The sequence below is a fragment of the Magallana gigas genome, chromosome 8, assembly GCF_963853765.1.
Source record: "Magallana gigas chromosome 8, xbMagGiga1.1, whole genome shotgun sequence".
NCBI lineage: Eukaryota > Metazoa > Mollusca > Bivalvia > Ostreida > Ostreidae > Magallana > Magallana gigas.
The window spans coordinates 48,389,647-48,411,659 of NC_088860.1; the positions used below are offsets into that span (position 1 = coordinate 48,389,647).

Here is a 22,013-nt window from a genome sequence, read left to right on the forward strand (position 1 = left end):
AAGTGATTTATTTAGGTACTCAGATTTAAGATATACGATATTTTATACAAAACCGAGGTGGCTTCTTTATACGATGCATACTTTTAACAAAATGAAAATAAGACTATATAAGTAGCATTCTACTAATAATAATTTAAAACAAAATAATTTAATTCTGGTTGTAACGCGCTTTCTGATTGGCTAAAAAAATTATTTTATATCGTATAAAGAATGTTGCCTACGTCATAGTAAGACTAACGTCAAAAACGTATCAATACGCCTGACGTTACGTTTGAATTTTGTACAATTTTACGTCATTTTAAAGGTCAAATGACCGTTTTTATCTATAATGAAGAGTAAAAAAATTAAATTATAAGCAATGAATTCAATATTTATTAGTTTTATACGATATAAAATGGTTTGAAACAGTTTACGCTTTTTTATAAACCGCTTCGCGGTTTATAAAGCGTAAACTGTCCCAAACCATTTTATATCGTATAAAACAAATAAATATTGAATTCATTCCTTAAATATTCATTTATACTTTTCCGTTAATGTATGACATTTATTTTTCTTCGCTATAAAACTGCACGATAGCCTTCAATGATTTAACTTGATGCGTCATTTTGAAGCATATGACGTCATATTTTGTAGTACAGCGAGAACGACATCTCGCTTATTTTTCAGTGTGTACGATATAACGGACATCAAAATTGTAAGTAATAGCATTTGTTGTTTTTAATTAAAAGATTAGTTTAAGTTAATTTTACTAATAAATAGATTAATAAGTACTTTCGAGGTTTGTAATATACTGTGATGTCATAATGCACATTTCCCGTACTTTTGTCTGAACGGAGTTTATTGACAGCCTTAACTGTGCTGCGGGGCGTGCCCCCCTTTTTTAGGGGCCAAAAACACTCGTATACTCTATTACAAATAACTTAAAAATGATAAAGATTTTGCAATACATTATAGAAGCGAAGTTATTGATTGTAACAATAAAAATCAGGCAAAAGCATTGCCACGCCCATTTATTACGTTATAAGGGATTTTTAGGGTCCAAAGTACTTAAACTTTGACGCAATTTATCTAGAGAAGGAGACATATTTTGGTAAGCATTGTAGAAGAGAAAATTTGTGCATTGATGATTCTAATCGATTCCATTAATCAAAACACCAATTTCTGTCCCCATTAAGGATCTAGAGGGCTGGCCCTTAAAATATTCAATCATTTGTATCTCAAAAATGATCAACAATTTCAGATGAGTGTAAGAACAAAAAAATGTTTGTATTCTTAAGACCGTTCCAACCAAATCAAGAAAAAGGGGCTGGCCCCTTTATTTAGGGACCAAGACACTGGTAATTTCTATTACAAATAACCTTAAAACGAAAAGATTTTCTAATTCATTGTTGAAGCAAAGTTGTTGATCGTAACAATATATATCATGTAAAATCATTGCCACGCCCATTTCTAACGTAATTAGGGATTTTTAGGGGCCAAAGTACTTAAACGTTGACGCAATATATATAGAGAAGGAGACGTATTTTGTTAAACTTTGTAGAAGAGAAACTGTCTCCATTGATGATTCTAATCGATTAAACTAATCAAAAGACCAATGTTTGTCCCTATTAAGGATCTAGAGGGCTGGTCCCTAAAATATTCAATCATTTTTATAAAAAAAAATGATCAACAATTTTAGATAGGCGTAAGAACGAAAAATGTCGGTATTCGTGAGAACTTTCGAATGCATTCATTAAAAAGGGGCTGGCCCCTTAAATTAGGAACCAAGACACTCGTAAAGTCTTTTACACATACCTTTAAAACGATAAAGATTTTTGTTACATACTAGTATTATAGAAACAAAGTTGTTGATCGTAACAATATCAGTTACTTAAACTGATTGCTCATTGATGACGTAATTAGGGATCTAAGAGGACTTAAATCTTAAATCTTTATTGTACTGTATGTGAAAAAGCAAAACACTTTGTTTCGCATTTAAAAGGATATTGACAATCAAATACATTATCTGAAAGGGAATGGTTGAGGGGGGATTCTGGAAATTCATTGATATTTAATTGTATTGTTTAAAAATTGAACGGAAGACCTACTCGTCACTCGTAACAAGATCGTATCTAGTTATTATTTTTCTCCATAAATTTTGTGCATGCGATTTCTCAGAAACTATTCAGCCGATTTTGACCATTTTTTCACAGATGATTGCCAGAGGTCTTAATTTTAGACATTTTTTTAAATTTTGAAATCCTCACTTCCGGTACCGAGTTACGGCGTATTTTCTATGTTGTGCAGAGCTGATCTCAGAATATATTCAAGATATGAATACGAAATTTTCAGGATAGATTTTTTTTTTTGGGGGGGGGGGGGGTGTTAATTATGAAATTGTATCAATATTTCATGGTATCATTTAATTTTTTTTTTTAAATCGGACTGAAGACCTATTCGTTACTCATAACGAGGTCGTATCTAGTTATGACGATTTTTATGATCATAATTTTGTTAACATTAAACAAATTAAATATAACAGACCCAGTTATTGCTTCAAAATTAATATCAGTAAATATAAATTTTACACTGTATCTAGGTGGCTTAATTAATAAATGTGGAAAAATAACATACAAGAAAAAACATCAGATAAAATTTTATTCAGTAATAGTAAAAACAACGGGGCCAGTATTTTTCAGAACTTGGCTCAATTTTTTCTACACTTATAAAATTACATATAAAATTAACATTTTCTTTCAAGAAAAATGTCATTTATAGGTTTTACAAATAATCATTTAATACTTTATTATAATTCAAAATACATTGTTTAATACAATTTCACGTCCTTTAAGCTCTAGCGGGAGTAAGAAGAATGAATTCAATACATATCAGTACTTGTCAGTACTTCTCTAAGTTTTTCAGTACCGTCAGTAAAAAGTGTCAGTACTTAGTTTATCAGTCCAGTTTAACTTTATCAGTACTTTCTAAGTTTCTCAGTAACGTCAGTAAAAAAGTCAGTACTTTTCTAAGTTTATCAGTAATGTCAGTACATTGTTAGTAAACGTCTATGTTTATCAGTAAAAATTAGGAATATCAGTACTTTTATGACTTAGTAGTGTTATTTATATAATTTCAGCAGCAAAAAGACATCGACTTTTGCGGGGAATTAGTTGGGAAGGTTCAAACACTAGAGAATGTTTTAATCTGTAAATAAAAAAAAAATTTCAGAAAATTAAATAAAAATACATATTTGTCTTCTACTTTTTATCTTTTCTATTTAATTTTAAGTTAATGAAGAAGAAAAGAAAAAGAAAGAAACATTAGCTGTACAAGGTATGTGTTCAATATGGCTTATAATTCATATATCATCTGCAGCATGAAATAATAACACATTTTTTTTTAATTTGTAAATTATCAAGATATTAAAATCTCAGAAATAATATTGCATATACATATCTGTATTTCACCTTTCATCTTTTCTGCTTAATTTGTAGTTAATAAAGAGGAGGAAAAGGGGGATGAGGAGAAGAAGAATGAGGAGAAGGAGTCGCATTTAATATCTATTAAAATCAATCAACAGGATAAAACAGGATCAATTGCAAAAGGTTTGATAATAGCAATCTCAGATAATTGTCTTTTGCAAACAAACCCTTTTGATACTAGGCTTCTCCGATGACATATCGCTAATCCTGCCGTTCTTCTAAAAAAATCCAAATATTTTACCTTTTTTTTTACTGCTACATGGGGTCAAATTTACCATAACGTGGAAGAGATTATCTCTATGAAAAGGGAAGACTACATAGCAGAAACAATATTCAGAATCCTCTCTGGATAAACCCTGTAAAATATTTTCATCAAAAACTACATCACAATTAAATAAAATACTTATATTCATGCTTTTGTGTGAAGTACAAATTGTAAATTATTAAATCAATGACCCCTAAATTAAACTGGGGACCATGAAGGGGTTAAATTGCATCATAAAAATACATGATAAAAACTCTGCACCTTCTTTTCAACAATAACACTTTTACAAAATGTCATAATACTATTGCAAAGTGGATGAGTAAAGCGTTTTCTACAAAACAGTTAAGATATTTTGACCTGATGAAATTTATAAACAAATGAACAAATAAGATACATTGCAATATTAACTACTTTCACATCAACACTCGCTCATGCCTTTCTATCATTTTATATGACTTTAACTAATAAACCCCACTTGAACAAAAATATAGAAAATCAAAACAAAACAAACACCTTTTTGTCAGAGAGGCGTAATCATGCTATGCTTAATTCCATCTTACAATCAAAGTTTGTGTTGCCCATGCCCTAAAATATTATTGCTTCTTAGCCGTCACAGTTCAATGCTTAAGACATGCCATTTAATTCATTAATATGTCGTACGTTTCAAGTTAACTACCAATCTCCATCACTAATATCTACATTTACTCTCAAAAAAACTATACGTAAATGAAAAACCTGTTTAAAAATAAATTGAGAATAAAGATTAGTTTACGTAAGTAATTATAATGCTGCAATTCAGCTTCCTATAATTCAAATCCGAATTAGGTACTGGACTAAGGTGGACAAATTTTAAATCATTTACTTCATAACACGACCAGTAAGTCGTTCATACAAACAAATTTGTGCGTTTAAAAGTTATACGTCTTGGAAATAGTACAGGTGCATATTTCATACACTGTGACTTATTTTAAGGGTTAATGGGTTTTATTTTTATATTGTGAACATTTACATAATTGACTTTAAAAGCTAAAGATATTCCAAAACACTGACTGACATTGTTTGACATCTACAGAATAACATTTGGACCGTACAATAAAATATTTTACTATACCGTACTTTGCTTCTTTATTCTACTGTATGCTACTTTACCCAGTACCCTTGTTCCTCTATTCTCCGCCAATCAACATGTTAATAGCGATGTGTGTACTTGACTGCACGCCCTTGTATGTTTTCAACCAACACAATGTGCCATTCCTTGGCTTCTGTAGAGGATATTGACTAAATTATACAGCTGCCAAAAAGTATTACACTGGGACTTAATGTTATTTACGCGTAAGACTATTTACGAAGATTAATATTTAAATCAAGTTACCGACTATCTTAATACTAAATATTCGACATACATATTTTAGACCCAAATCTCGACTTGTGGATTTTCTTATTCTGGCATATGTCTGACAATGAATGGATGGACTTCCTGATTTTTTTCCAACAAAAGACTAACAAAACTTTGACGATACGATTAAAATCATCACTAAAATATTTCAATGAAAATGTATCTTTCAAGTTAAACTTTACATGAAGTTAAACGAGGCAGTGTATATAATACACATACTCTAAATTAATATATCCGTTGGGATTAAAGTCATCAATCAATTATAAATATTTTACATTCTCACAATGTCATCTTTATTGAGAAAATAGACATTATCTCATATCATTAATTTAAGAGAAAGATATGAAGAAATATATCAACAATAGTTCCGTCATAATAATATGATTTGTGTTTTTATTACATGCTTCTCATGTATACGGGTGCTCTTGGATGAGCCGTCCATTACCCTCAAAAGAGGGTAACCCACCGTCTTTATGCTTTTTTGATTCAGTTATTTAGAGTTTTGAATGATTCTGTCTAGTTTTTTTTTTCATCTTTTTCAGTATATCTTCTTTTTTTTTTTATCTCATAGACAAATTGTCTGAAATAGGGTAGGCAAATTATGTGTTTACGAGGTGTTCCGTTTCTTAAAGCTATTTAAGTATTCAAAGTATTCATTTTTTATTTGACACCATACAAACAGATTGTGCCAAAGATTTATTACTTGCAATTCAAAAACCTTTTAAATGAAGAAATAAAAGGTTTGTAAAGGTGTAGTCCATGTAAATCAACCTTTTAAAAACACTTAAGGTAGTACAAAACAGATAGCGTAAATTTTTCCCATAATTCATTTTTTTTAAAAATTGCACCAAATGTTAATCATATTACACTGTATACGTATACAAAGTTTTAAAAAAATTCCACCATTAGTTTTCTCGTAAACTAGGTCTTAACTATGGCTTCCGACACCCTGTTAAAAAAGGGCTAACGTGGGCTCATCAGAATACATGATTTTAAAAAAAATTGTCAAAATATTTTTTTTGGCAAATATCTTTTAACAAAGAAATTAAGACATGTTAAACGTTAAAACAATAATAATTATTGACTTTGATAAATTTTTGTACCAATAAAATCAGTCCAATTAAAGTATATGCAAGAAGGCCCTATTATGGAGCTATTCGCCAAACTAAATACCGTTTTTATTTTAATTCCTATCATTCAAATTCCACGAAAAACTATTATATAAATTGTTGGAATATGTAAATAATATTATGTAAATACCAAAACAATTCCACCACTAGATATTTTTAAAAAGAAGTTTAAACCCCCCTCCCCCACTTTGTGATAAAGTATTTTTTAACAGTTCTTGCACGGCGTGACGTCATAATAAGACACATAGAACGTGACGCACGTCATTTATTTGTATCTCGTAAACGTTTGACTTGCGCAAGGGTTTCCGAAGTGCTTGTTTTTCGGATGCTGTTTTGTACTACCTTAAGGATTACGTTTACTCAGGGTTTGATTTATTTCAAAAAATATTTTTACAAAGTTCAATATCTGAAGTCCAAAGTTGTTTTAAAACCACAAAATAACAGCGTTATTAACAAATTTGATATTGATATTCATGATTTGTTTATCTGAGGAAGATATGCTTCGACAAAGGTAGATTAATTTTGAAACAGAGGAAATTCGGACTAATTTTTTCACTTTCTTATTTTCTCTTAAACACTTTTTGTTGCAATGTTATTGCAAAAGTTAAGTTTCTATATGTTTTTTCGAATCATTTTACATATTTTATGTTTGTATTTACTCGTCTATAAATTTATATCACTGGCTGGCACGTGATCGGAAATATCTTTAAAATGCATAAAATCGATTCAAGATAAAATATCTTGAAATTTTGATCATTGACCTTATATAATGTTAATGTCAACATAATACAGGCAATAAAAATAGTTTTAGGCAATCAATTATTTGGGGCTCCTATAAGTCAGTTTTTTGTAAAACTCGATCAAAAATGGGTACAATTTTGGAAATTGATAGAGGAAATTCGGACTAAATTAAACCTAAAATATGAGCTTTAAACGATTCATTCAAAAATAAAATTAGTAAAGCTATTCATATTTTATCATTTCCCAACCTACAAATTGTTTTATTATTTCTAATAAAAACAAAATAAAGAAAACCTTGAAAATGGTGGACAATTCTAACAAATTTTGAGAATTTTTTCTAAAAACATTCAGAGGTCACTAGCAGAAAAAGTAGGTCATTGACCTAATATTTTGTAAGTGAAAATAGACCCACCATAGTGGGGCTACAATGTACAATACGTAGTTTTTCGTTCCTATTAGTGGATTTTTTTTCGCCCCTGAGTAAACGTAATCCTTAAATGACTTGAATACTGAAAATAAATGATGAGTGCACAATTTGCGATTAATATTATTTTATAAGTTTCATTTGACAACACTACTAATTATCTTTGTAAAATATATTTTAATTCTTTCTATCGATGACTATTGTATTTTTTAATAGCATGATTAATGAAATAAGGAATCAATCTTTAAATGGTATGCTTTAAGGTGCGTGTTTAATTTGATCTAAAGTGTAAACAATAAATATTAATTTTCCTTTTGTATTTTGTTGTTATCTGACCTTTACTTCTTTCTTTCCTGATTCACATTCTTTTAAAATTTGTTTATTTCTGTATTCTAATAAAAAAAACATTGTAGCTATGCCCTGATCTCTGTTTTAAGGTTTTTATGAAACACTAGAAAAATAAAATGTGATTTGCTCTGACTTTTGAAACGACTGTATATGGTTTGAGCCTAATATGGCCCCCTTAAAAATACGACATCATAAAGTGTACCTTTTTTTCCCGCCACTATCGCATTTTTAGCATAAAATGGTTTGTTATCAAACATTTTTTCTATAAGAAACCATTGAGCAATTGCTTGATCAAATAATATATTTTCACCCAAAATGTATTTCTTCAGTTCTTATAAGTGACGAAAAGTCCGTTCTTGTTCAAAGAGTCGCTCTATATTTCCCATTAAAAAAATCAGAAAAATGTCAATTTTGACTGACTTTGATACAATCATGAAAATAGCGTCAGTGTTGACGTTACTTTGTAAATTTAATAAGCTCCAATTTTCCCGAGGAGGGGGTCCAGATCCCCTGACCCCCTCCTATCTAGATCCGCGCATGAAGATTAGTACATGTATCTAAATAATCCATTTATAAATAATCAGTCCGGTTTCACCAATAAATATAAGCATTACTTATCGCTTTTATGTATGCAGACAGTCATACACTAGTACTATGATGATAAACAAAATATTGAGATATTATCACATCATACGGAATTATTGATACATTTTTTTCCTTTTCCTCAGTAAACAACTTATTATGAGTCTTACTTTTGGAATTGTTTTCGATATAGAAGTATAACTACTCTGTACAATTAAAGGTAGGGATGATAGAGTGCCAATTTGTTCACATTGCCGATTTCTTGTGCAGAGAACAGTAAAACATTTTAAAAATTTGATTGTGCATAAATATTTCAAGATTAATTTCAAGATTAATTGTTGCACATGCATTTTGTTATAATTCATTCATTGATATATCAACAAGAAAGAATAAAAGGTATAGACAAGCATATGTATCACAGCCAAGTTAAGTTTGTCTGTAGTTTCCTACCCCCCCCCCCCCCCCCCGCACCAAAATTGACAATAATTACACATAAATCATACAAATGTTTACTTTGTTTGTAAGTAAATCTCTAAAGATGTAAATAAGCACTGCAAACAAAGATATGTGCTACTACATTACACTTAGCCAGATAAAATGTAATCAGGGTGAAGCTACAAGGGGCGAGTGGTGCAAATTTACCAATTTGTCGCCATACACACAGAACACCAAATAAAGAAACTGTGAGTGGTGTGTGGAATGCATAAAAGATGGCGGCAAATTATCTCAAATAATCAGTGCAAAAACCAACAGATAGGCTGTTATTTGTTACCTATCCTGCAAAAACATTGATAAAAAATGTCATCGTCACATAACATAGCCGATTAAGTTAATGTGTACATACATGTATGGTCAACGTACATGTAATTCTAATATACAAGAAGGCGGACGTATCAGGCGGGGATATTATAAAATGATCGGTTAAATTACATTAAATGCTTAGAAAATTGTTTTAAGCTATCGCACGGGTCAAAATGCATGATAGAAGCTATGTACCGTGTAATTGGAAACTTCATTTTATATCAATATGTAGTATTACCTATTATAACAAATGAGAGTATAGCACAACTGCCACAAGCAATACATATCCTTTACCGGCACCACCTCCCTCCCCATAAAAAAATGATCCAATTGTCGTTTTATTTGCTAAAATGTGTGTGGTTCAAGATTTTTCTAAAGGACATTCCCGATTAGAATTGAAAACAGAGTCGTACGTTTAAACTAATTTTGATAAAATGTTTAGATTCATTTGGTTATATGTTAGTCCATTTGGGTAAATAGATGCACCAGCGCAGCTCTAATTTATATATAATTAGGCCATAAATTCAAAATATTTTCAAAAATTAATAGCTTTAAATCCAGTGGATAAAAAAAGGAAAGCAAGTGGAACTCGATTAGTGCTAATACCTGTGTTGAATGAATGGTACAGTAGGATATGCGCAAAAAAGTCCCGTCTACTCTTTCCTACCCTATATTTATTGGAGTATTAAATCCGATTATAAGAGTCAATTTTAAAATCAAGTACGGATATGTACATGTTTATTGAAAGTAAAACTACTCATAATTTATCTACAGTGCATCGTTATGGAGCTTCACAGAAAGTTTTATATTAATTTGCCAAACCAAATAAATAAACCCGGAAAACGAAGAGAAAACAAATTGGGGACAAAATAACTGACAAATTTATTAGGACTATATAGCCCCCCCCTCTTGAAATACAGATTATTGATTACAACATCCGCACACAATTTGAAGAAAATTTCATGGTTTTCTATCATTTTTGTTAGCTAATGTAAAACATCACAAATACCTCAAACCCCCTCACGGAAAAGGAAATGCATGCTAGGTGATGAGAGAGAGAGAGAGAGAGAGAGAGAGAGAGAGAGAGAGAGAGAGAGAGAGAGAGTCGATGTAAATCACAGGTGCGCTAACACCGTTAAAATTAAAGCTTGCTAGTTGGTTTGCCCTACCCTAGCTACCTCCTCTCTTTTCTCCTTTTAGAGGCTTAATTATTGTCTATATATGCTTGTATCAAATCAAATCAATTTCAAATTCTAAATCAAAATTGAATTTGACACTACAAAACTCTCTCTCTCTCTCTCTCATTTCGACAATGGCATTGCCATACCCTACAATACACTATTCCTATCTGAATTGTTGTCGTTGAGGTTGTAAATCATTATATCTACTATGGTTTAAATCTTTATCATAACCTATATTTTGACATGTCGTTTATTTCATTGAGTTTCGTTTCATAGCTAAAACCACACTCAGTTTTAATTATTTAGATTAAACATATCTTTTTCGCAAGCCGATTTTTACACATTTTGGGCGAATACACTTCGGGTTAAAATTGTTCGGGGGGAAATACATACAGGGTAAACAATATCACTTAGATTCGCAAACCCAACAGTGTTATCACTAATTTCATTGTTTATACTGTGTGGGGTTAATTCATCAATGTTAATTTAACCATTTTATAACCACTATATAAGAGCTATTAAGACATTTATTTGTAGGAAAGAGCATGTACGAATGATCTTTATTTAGAACAGTTTGATGTTGCTAGGATACAGGTTTCAGATCCATGATTTGATTGATTAATTTAGATATTGAATCCCGAATTTCGAATCTTGAATCTCGTATATCGAATCTCGTATTTTGAATCTCGAATCTCGAATGATCCTTCTCGGCTTTCGTAATAATCTGTATCCAAAGGCGATCATTGTGATCGGGTTTGTAAAAGTTGGGACCGTTGCTAAAATAGAACATTTGGGGGGGGGGGGGATGGGGCTTTTTTCATTCATAACGAATATCATTCAAAGACTGTAATTATATTTTCAGGACACCATGTTTTGACGAATGTTCTACGTGAAGTTCATGAATTCATTTATTTTTTAATTAAAGATTTTATGTTCGTTTCGCTAAATTATATAATATATTGACAATATTGCTTACACATACACTCGCATTAATGAGAATCAAAGGTTTTTTTTTAATTAATGAATGTTTAGAAATCTCTAAATTGTTTATAATACTTACCATTTAAAGCCCTTTATCAATTAAAATAAAACAACACGACGAGTTGGCCTTCTCATGATCACATTGAGCGTATTTTTGGTAGAAATCTTTGCAAAGGTTAGTGATTTTATTATCACTCTGAAAGTAGGTTTTTCTTATTACTAAATAGAAAAGATATGGATTTAAACAAACCTTTGATTAAACTTTTTCAAATTGCATAGTATGGTTTCTCTTGATATCTGTAAGTTATTTGGATTGAGAACGGTATTTAGAAATTGCAGCAACATGTGAAGAAAAAATTGATTTCAATAAAAAAACTATTCAATTGTATTCACTGGTTTCAAAACTGTTATAAAGTAATAAAATAATATTTCTTTGACTGTAGTTTAATTCTAACGAGAAAATAAGTATGCTTGTCCCTAAGCGTAAAAAAATAGATATTGTATAGCTAAAGCAAGAAGTTTGAATAATCTCCCTTTGTATATTTATTTCCCTTGTTCCATGTTTTCGATCTCAGTAAGGATTTTGATATATTTATGGAATTTCAATGATTAATATTCAAAGAATCATCAGAGCAATCATTCAGGTCAACAAAATAATGATTTTGTGGGAAAAGTAAGTATCTATCATTTAACAAAGCAATCGACGAGTGTGTTTTTTTCCATTTATTTTTGTGATTACGGGTCATCACTTTTTAAAAATTAATTTGTTGTAAATCAATTTTTAAGTATACTTAGTTCCGTTGTTATATATATCATTAATGCCTTAATTAGATCATAAGACGTAATAAAGCGTGAACTACGTAAGCCGTTATATGTAAAAAACATTACCTTATTAATACAAAATAAGTTTGATTGTGAGGAAGACATTTCCAAATTTTTTTTCTTCAAAAACTCATTTTTTTTTCTATTTATAAATAAAATTAAAGTAGTCCGAGTATCGCACTACGTCATAATACGGATTTTACAATATTGGTTCGACTTTTACAAAGCGCTTTTGATACCCGGTATTGATTTTGCTCTACATCGCTGTTGTAAACAATGGCAATAATAAGCAATTAGAACGGTAATATATGTATTCTATGAGAGATAGAATTGATTAATGTTGAGAAACTCGATTCTGTTAAAGTAAAATAAAAAACGAAGTTGCTGATTAACCAGGATCTCAGGTATGCTTATATTTTCTTTGTTTTGACCCCCCCACCCCGAATTTTTCTTTTTCTTTTACTAAAACCGGTTTAAATTTAGAGACAGAAGTTATTTCGAATTTAATCAATCGCCAATTAATTAATGTTTGAATGATATCTAACATTGTTGACAGATCTAGGCAGAAAACTGTAACAAAATATGATTTTTACGGATTTTTTCGTCAGGGTCTACTTGGTTTTGAGCTTATAGCGTGAAAAGTAATCCGTCAACATATAATTTATTTTACCAAATCTTTTTTCTAAGATATCAATCTATCGAATAAACACAATGAATTTAAGTTTGAGTCCATAAAATAGTAAAAAAATTACCAAACGCGATACTAGCATTGCATTTCTTGTATTCTATTTTGATACATCAGGTCCATAAAGCGTACTTACTTACAAAAATTTGCGCAAAATTATTGATGAGATATGGCTTAAATAAATATTTATGCTCTATTTTATATGTTCAGTTCTAATTTCCCCAAAATTTGTAATTATTTTTAGGAAAAACGGACGTCTGGCAAATTTCATAATTGTCAATAATTTTTGCAAGGGGGTACACCCGTCTGAGAGGTGATAACAAACAAACTTGCATGTAAAGATACATAATTTCTTTTGTATATGTATTGCTAGAATGTATATTTATCATTTAAAACTAAGCTTTAATGATTGAGCCCATTTAGTGCCGAGTATAGGACTACCTTAATTATTGTGTGTGTGGTCTTTTTTGGTTTGTTTTGGGGTTTTTTTCGGAACAATTTCTCCTAGCATTGGTTTAATTAAATAAATAAAATATACTTATCACTTAAGGACAATTTTTAGTGGGGGGTTGTCGCTATTTGTCGGCTATTTAAACCGCAACCTTCGGAACAATTTCTCCTATCAGTTGTCAAATTAAATTAATAAAATTTACTTAGCACTTAAGGATATAAAAATATATGAAATTGTAAACAATGAAATAAGTGCACAGAGTACTGAAAACAAAAACAAATTTAGTAAATGCAATTATTATGCATTCTTCAATATCTAGGTATTCAACTCCGGAAAAGTGATGACGAAGAACAACATACAGAAACAACCTCTGAACTTTTACCACTGATTCAAACGGATAAACGTGATAATGCAGTCTTAATTGAACAAGGTATTAGTGCAACATAGCATATTACACTACTAAGTCATAAAAGTACTGACATTCCCATTTTTTACTGATAAACTGATACATTTACTCAAAATGTAATAACATTACTGATGAAATTAGAAAAGTTCTGACGTTTTTACTGACAGTACTGAGGAACTTGAAAAAGTACTGACAAACTTAGACAGTACTGATAAACTCAGAGAAGTACTGACACGTTTTATTGATGTTGCTGAACAACTTAGCTAAGTACTGACACCATTGTTCGTACTCCCGCTAGAGCTTAAAAGGTGTGAAATTGTATTAAATAATGTATTGTGAATGATAATAAAGAATAAAAAATTATTAAACTTATTAATAACATTTTCCTTAAATGAAAATGTCAACTTTATATGTAATTTTATAAGTGAAGTAGAAATTGAGCCTTATCTAAAAAAAAAAAAAAAACCTGACAGATTTTATTATATTTATGTTGTTAGCATAAGGTTTAATAATTATTTAGAAACGAAAAGTCAGTAAAAAAATTGACACTATTGAGCTGTACATCAATAAACTTGATCACCCATAACAAATCATAGCTATTAGCATTCGACTTCCCGTATTACCCGTCCGCGGATTTACGGGGAAACTTGACCCCCCCCCCCCCCCTCCTTGCACCCTCCATGGAAAAATCCAATTTTTCACATTTGCATAAATATTAGATATTGCTCAGAACTCCTCCCCCCCACACACACCCGGAAAACATAAACAAATATTTCACGCATTTTACATTCTAGTCAATCAAAGCGCTGTGTTTCCGTATACTTCTGATTGCGGTAAGCTCGAAGCGCTTATGACAGAGGCAGAAGGAGTTTATCTGTGATTTTGTCTTTGTGAAATAATATAAATCTAGAATTGAATCCTATCCATCTACATTGAAGCTTGAGGAGACTAGATTTTATCTAAACATCTGACTCAACATTGACACAAATCAAGTTGGACTTGTTTATACTGATAAACCGTTTACATATATCATTATTATATTGTTATTGTTGTTACCCTGTTCCGTCCGTCCGTCCGTCTGTCCGTCCGTCCGTCCGTCTGTCACGTTTTAATTTCTCAAACTGCTCTTACATCTTATAAACCAGCAAACTGAACTCTTGGAGTTTGATTTGGGGTATCATGTTGTTTTGTAAAAAAGTTTCAAAAATTCTCTGTTAGTCCTGGGGGTCATTTAATGGCTAAAAAATGACGTTTTTTCACAAAAAACCTTCTTCCTCGAACTCCTCCTACATTTTCAAAAGTAGACAAATCATCTTTTGGAATATGTTTTAGGGTATCCTATAGATGCACAATAAGGTTTCGGAATTTTCAATTTTGTCCTGGGGGTCATTTAATGGCTAAAAAATGACGTTTTTTTTTTTTTACAAAAAAACTGGTTTAAAAAACGTCATTTTTTTTAAGCAGTAGCCAAATGATCTTCTAGAATATGATTGGGGGTGTCATATTGAGGCATGATCAGGTTCCAGAATTTTTTTTTTAATTAAGGGGATCAGTGGGCAACAAAAAATGACGTTTTTTGGCAAAAAAAATATGGTTCCCAGAACTCCTCTTACAACTTTTGGAGTAGCTACATCATCTCTTGGGATATAATTGGGGCTGTCCTATAGATGTGCAATAAGGTTTTAAAAATTTAAATTTCATCCTGGGAGTCAAATAGTAGCAGAAAATTGACGTTTATCACTAAAAAATCAAACATTGATCCAAGAGCTCCTCTTATGATTTAATGGATAGACAATCATATCTTGGGATATGATAGGGACTGTTCTATAGATGTGCAGTAAGGTTTTCAAAATTTAAATTTCATCCAGGGAGTCAAAATGTAGCAGAAAATTGACGTTTATCACTTAAAAAAAACATAGATCCTAGAACTCCTTTTATGATTTAATGGATAGACACATCATATCTTGGGATATGAAAGGAACTGTTCCATAGATGTGCATTACGGTTTTGAAAAATTAAATTTAACCCTGAGGCCCATTACCTACCGGTACATACCTTTTGATGCCCTTTAAGGATCAAGAATATATATGGTTAAGGGGTGGGGATCTCAACCGTTTTCGAGATATTCGTGCACTTCCTGTTCAAGGGGGGTCATGACAACCCCCGGGGCCCATGACCTACATACCGTTTGATGTCCCTTGACACAAGGTACAAGAATATATATGGTTTAAGGGTGGGGATCTCAACTGTTTTGAAGATATTAAGGGACTTGCTGTTTGAGGGCGTCAGGACCACCCACAGGGCCCATGACCTACATAACATTTGATGCCCCTTGACATCAGAAACATGAATATATATGGTTAAGGGGTCATGATTATAACAGTTTCTGAGATATATGGTAATTTCAAATTCCTGGGGGGTGGGGATGACCCCAGGGGTCAGATCTAATAAACCCTATATATTGCCAGTAACAGCCAATATATGATTATGAAAACCCTATATTATTATCTTTGTCCGTTTTCAAGTTACCATTTACAATAGAGTCTATGATTCTTTCTACAAGGTTCAATGTTAGACCCCACACCCTTTTGACACCCCCCTCCCCCCCCTCCCCCGAAAAGTGGTTGTCTAACCCAAAAATGAGAAAAATCAAACCAGGGTGCACAACTAGATTTGCAGGCCTATCATATCCTAGAGTTTTGTACAATTATGTTCAGCCATCTCTGAGAAACAAGTTCAGAGCGGGAAAGAAGAAAAAGAAGATGAAGAATATATACATGTATTAAGAACCGTACAAAAACAATAAGTCTCCAAACTTCATTCAGGAGACTTAATAATTAATAAAGATTAAATAGAGATAGGATCATCAAACATCAATAATTTAAAGATAATTGACAATTTCTGATTCTAAGGGGGTCAGGATGACCCCTTAGGGTCATGACTTACATGCCATAATGATCTGATGCGCCTGCATGACCTAAGGAGGAATAATATCTTTGGATTAAGGTGGGGATCTCAATGGTTTTTATGATATTTGATAATTTCAGGAAGAGCACTTGGGATCATGACCTACATACCATCTGAAATGCCTTGAACAAAGAAACAATAATATAATATGTACATGATATATGATTCAATTTAAGAACCCAGATATAGATCAATCATCTGTTTTGTAATACTTCCTATGTATATATACATGTACATGTATTAGTTTGTGTTTTGTTCTATACTATTCATGTTCATGACTGTAGTATGGCTTAGTCTTATTTTAAATTACATTAAAAAATTGTCAAATATATGACTTGGAACCCCCACTCCCAAACAAACTCAAATATAAACTGTTCTCTCTCCCCCCCTCTCCCCCCTTCCTTGTCGAATAATCTATTAAAATCAAAATATAATTTGGGTGTCTAAAAACTTTTATAAACTGGTAAAAAATGTTATTCTTTAAAGAAAATTACATTACACCTTGCATAATTGACAAATGATCTATTGAGATACGATCAGAGGTCATATTTCTACCTTGGGATCAATAAGTAGTATTCATTGACAAGTTAAAATTAATTAATAACAATAAATGATTCAAATTATAAATGTTTATACTCCACATTCATCCCCCCCCCAATCTAACCTGCTTATAAAGATTCAGTCTTCTTAATACATTCTTACATGTGTACAGTAGCAAATTTTAAATCATTTCTTGATTGCTTTTTCTCTCGTGATTCACATTAACATTTTGGAAATTGCTTAATTCAATTTTTAAGATTTATAAACAAAATGTTATATGCATCACTGCCATGTGTATTCACCTATTTGGGGCAATTGTAAAGTCTCCTAAACAAAGCAGTGACATCATTAGGCTAGGAATTACCCACAAGGATCAAACACTACTGTATAACATATGAATAAGATAAAATACATTATTATTTCTAGTTCTAAAATGTTAGGGTGTCTCCAAGGGGGCATAATCTTACAATACAATTTTACGCGCAATGACACAAAGAGCAAAAATAAATTAAACGGTTTAGGGATGAGGATCTCAGATCTCAGAAGTTAACAAAATATACAGTGTATCATATCATTTCCTATTTCATAAAGGGGGGGGGGGGTTAAAGACAACACCTGGGGGTCATTAATGTACTTTACACCAGTTGATGCATCATAATGACTTTAGAAGATATTTTGTATTTTCCTGTTTCGTGGGGTCAGAACAGTCCCATAAGGTCATGACCTACATTGTATTTGATGCATTATAATACATTAAGAAAGAAATACTCCTTCCTTCCTATTATTACTCATATAAAAAATATAAGTGTCTACACTTACTTACATATGAAATACACAAATTTAATAAGAAATTGTTTATACAGGGTCAATATGGGGTCAACTCAACAGTGCATGCTGTCTGACAAATGAAAAAAAATAACTTTTGCAACTAAAATGACAGAAACTTTACAAATGCGATAGGATACATGTAGGTAACGATGATAAGCTTATTTAAATATTAAAAGATGATGATACAGTATGCTGTCAAAGGGAGATTACATTTAGAAAGTGAAAGTAGAACTTATATAAATGTGTATGTATGCTGGCAGGAATCCCATGCTGGCATCTTATTATATTGTGCTACTGCTACTACATGTATTATGCTTACCTAAATTGGTCAACATCATAATGATAATCCAATTAAAACACAATAATGAATTCCTTTAGCTGATCTTAACTACCGTAATCCTTTTCTGCATACGGAAAACACAGACATGTATGTATGGGTGTTGCTAAAACGCGGAACGGAAAACGGAACGGAATGGAAAATATCATCACGTTTATCCCTTAAAAAGGGTATAGACTGGCCAGAAACGATTTACTTTGTATCTTTTATTTATATCTAATGAATGATTATCAACATGTTGCTATCTTATTAATATTCATATGAATGTCTATCAATTATAGCATTGTATTCATTCGGCTTTAGTTGAGTACGAAACGGAAAAATCAAATGTATACGAATTGTGAAACATTAACATGATTAAACGAGCAAATTAGCTATAACTTTTTACTTATTTCTCTTATATGGTATTGCTGGCATATTAGTGTAACGTACGCAGTTAGTGAAAGCGTTTTATGCGTGTTTTGAGTATTTTTATATTATTTTCAAATATGATGTACATGTATATACTTACATCAAAATTGAATTTTCGGTGTTCTAGACGATCTTTTATCATACAGACGATACAGTATCATTGAGATGGAAGAAAAAAACTGTAGGACTGACGACATTAAAAAATTAAAATACAGTAAACATTAAAATACCCGGTAATTTGTGAAACTAGTAATTTGTGAAACTAGTATTTTTAGCAATGCAATTTTGTTTACGTTTGCATTACAAAGCATGCAGTTGTTTATTCCAGCAGCTATATACATATGATCCGAAAAGAGAGCTCTAGACGTTGCCTGGTTTGATTTTCCGATTATATATTGGGACTATAGTCTGTCGATCCCAAAATATTCATGCAGCACATTTGGACGATTTATAATGGAAAATGTTGACATCTTTTCTCCATTTGGAAGTCACTCAGAAGACCTTGCACAATTTTTCAACACCATCATCGGGGTCTGTTAAAATGCAAAACCCCGTAGACTTCTTTATTTTTAGCCGTGTATTTATACCAGCTGATAAGCTAGAGAGGACGTTTTAAAGAAAGAATAATGAGAATGTTTAATGCTTCTAAAAGAGAATCGCTTGAACCCTGAGGTATATATAAATATACAGCAAAAAGTGAATCGAGGATATTTTGGGACAGAATATAGTGGTCAATGCATGTACTGTTAATTTTGAGGAAATAAATATTCTTGAATAAATAATCTAATATTGCTAATCTTTCAAAAAATATTAAAAAGGTACATAAAGTATATCGTTTTAGCATACTTAACAAATCTATGAGGTAAATAACCTTAGATAAGATTTTCCGTTTTCCTTCCGTTCCGTTTTCCGTTCCGCGTTTTAGCAACACCCATGTATGTATACACGTGAACCCATCTAATCGAAGAGCTGGGTAAAATTAGTACCCGCTAATGAGACATGCAAACCTGTGTTGTGTACGTAACTTCAGACAAAGATCAGTCATTTGTAACATGCATGTATTTTTATGACCTATTCTTCAAATCCACTTGCACTATTTTATTAGGTAAATAACAGCTTTAAGGTGGTGCAGGACACCTGCATATTGTGATGTACATGTATACTTCCTATTGAGATAAACAATAAAGTATGTTGACTATTGATTAAATATTTACCCCCCAAATAATGTTACCTAACATTGAAGCGCAATGGGTTAGAGCGTTTACATGTCTGTAAGAGCATTGGGGTCCAAGGTGTATTTTTGATAATTTACGAATTTTCATGGGGAGGGGGGGGGGGGTCTGGACCCCTCACTCCCACCCCTTCTCTAAATCTGTGCACACGATGATGTTCATGTAGGCACACAGAAGCAAATCTAAAACCGGCAACCGCCACAGGGAGGGGGCATAATTTAATTTTTAATTTTGTTTGTAATAATTATATAGACCATTATACTTCCTATGACATAAAATGTTAAGATTATTGATTAACTGAAAATTCACTGCAAACAGTTCTACCCCAAATTGCACATAAAGTGCTGCTCATGTCACGATGTGTATTATCATATGGGCAGGGATATCATCCTTCAGTTATGAAAATTATAATTTTTAAATGTATTACCGGAGTTTGCATGTAGCCTTCATTTTTAATTAAACTGGTATAAAACAGTATTATTTAGGGGCAAACACATGGTGCGGGTATTACTGTCTAATGACAGCATCTAGTTAATATTTGAAAAAATTACCGTGTTTTGTAAAAAAAAAAACAACAAGTGAAGGAGCCAGGTAACATAACATAATTAGCACGTGCAGATAATCACACACCGATCGAAATGATCACCTATATTTTGACATTAAGTCAAAATGTGAAGTAAATTAGATAAGATACTAACTTATTATATCTTAATCATGTAAACTGCAATCGATGATTACCATTGGTTTTCTTTTTTTAATAAAGCATGAGAGAGAGAGAGAGAGAGAGAGAGAGAGAGAGAGAGAGAGAGAGAGAGAGAGAGAGAGAGAGAGAGAGAGTTTGCATTGATTTTGAATTAAAAGTTACAAATAGTTTACCCAGAAATCGATTTCTCAATTCTCAATAAGTTGACAAGCAATCCTAATTAATTTTTATGAATGCATAAGTTTGTATTATGTATAATGTTTTTTGATTAACTTAATGTGGTCAATTTAATCTTTTATCCATCAATGTCTTATTTAACACCAGACCAATTGATCAAAAAATCTAAAACACATATTTAACAACTGATTGATTGAATTTGAAGTTTTCAAAGGAAAGAATATTGACTTTTTATTACACGGTCAGCGGTTATATAATTGCTACTGTACACAGCCCTTTTTGACAACTTGCAGTGCACGGTAGCGAGATTGGGAACAATGAGGAGACAGACACACGTGTACATGTATATATACACTCACTTCCTAAGATCTGAATGGCCAGTCAGCGATTATATAATGGCTACTGTACACAGCCCTTCTTGACAATTTTTAGTTGGGGGTGGGGGGGGGGGTTTGTCAGCTATTTGTCGGCTATTTAAACCGCAACCTTCGAAATAATTTCTCCTATCAGTTGTTAAACTAAATTAATAAAATTTACTTAGCACTTAAGGATATAAAAATATATGAAATTGTAAACAATGAAATAAGTTCACAGAGTACTGAAAAGAAAAACAAATTTAGTAAATGCAATTATTATGCATTCTTCAATATCTAGGTATTCAACTCCGGAAAAGTGATGACAAAGAACAATATACAGAAACAACCTCTGAACTTTTACCACTGATTCAAACGGATAAACGTGATAATGCAGTCTTAATTGAACAAGGTATTAGTGCAACATAGTATATTACACTACTAAGTCATAAAAGTACTGACATTCCCATTTTTTACTGATAAACTGATACATTTACTCAAAATGTAATAACATTACTGATGAAATTAGAAAAAATCTGACGTTTCTACTGACAGTACTGAGGAACTTGAAAAAGTACTAACAAACTTAGACAGTACTGATAAACTCAGAGAAGTACTGACACGTTTTATTGATGTTGCTGAAAAACTTAGCTAAGTACTGACACCATTGTTCGTACTCCCGCTAGAGCTTAAAAGGTGTGAAATTGTATTAAATAATGTATTGTGAATGATAATAAAGAATCAAAAAATATTAAACTTATTAATAACATTTTCCTTAAATGAAAATGTCA

The 22,013-nt window shown here is 31.6% G+C and overlaps 1 protein-coding gene across 1 annotated transcript in view; it reads left to right on the forward strand.

Moving 5' to 3' along the window:
• LOC117690194 (uncharacterized) overlaps positions 1-21,651 on the forward strand; it is a 44,993-nt gene extending 23,342 nt beyond the window's left edge. Inside the window, exons 7-10 of the mRNA XM_066070102.1 lie at positions 3,268-3,312; positions 3,474-3,584; positions 13,588-13,698; positions 21,524-21,651. Coding sequence (XP_065926174.1) covers positions 3,268-3,312; positions 3,474-3,584; positions 13,588-13,698; positions 21,524-21,651 — 395 coding nt within the window. The remainder of the gene's footprint in view (positions 1-3,267; positions 3,313-3,473; positions 3,585-13,587; positions 13,699-21,523) is intronic.
• The last annotated feature ends 362 nt before the right edge of the window (positions 21,652-22,013 follow it).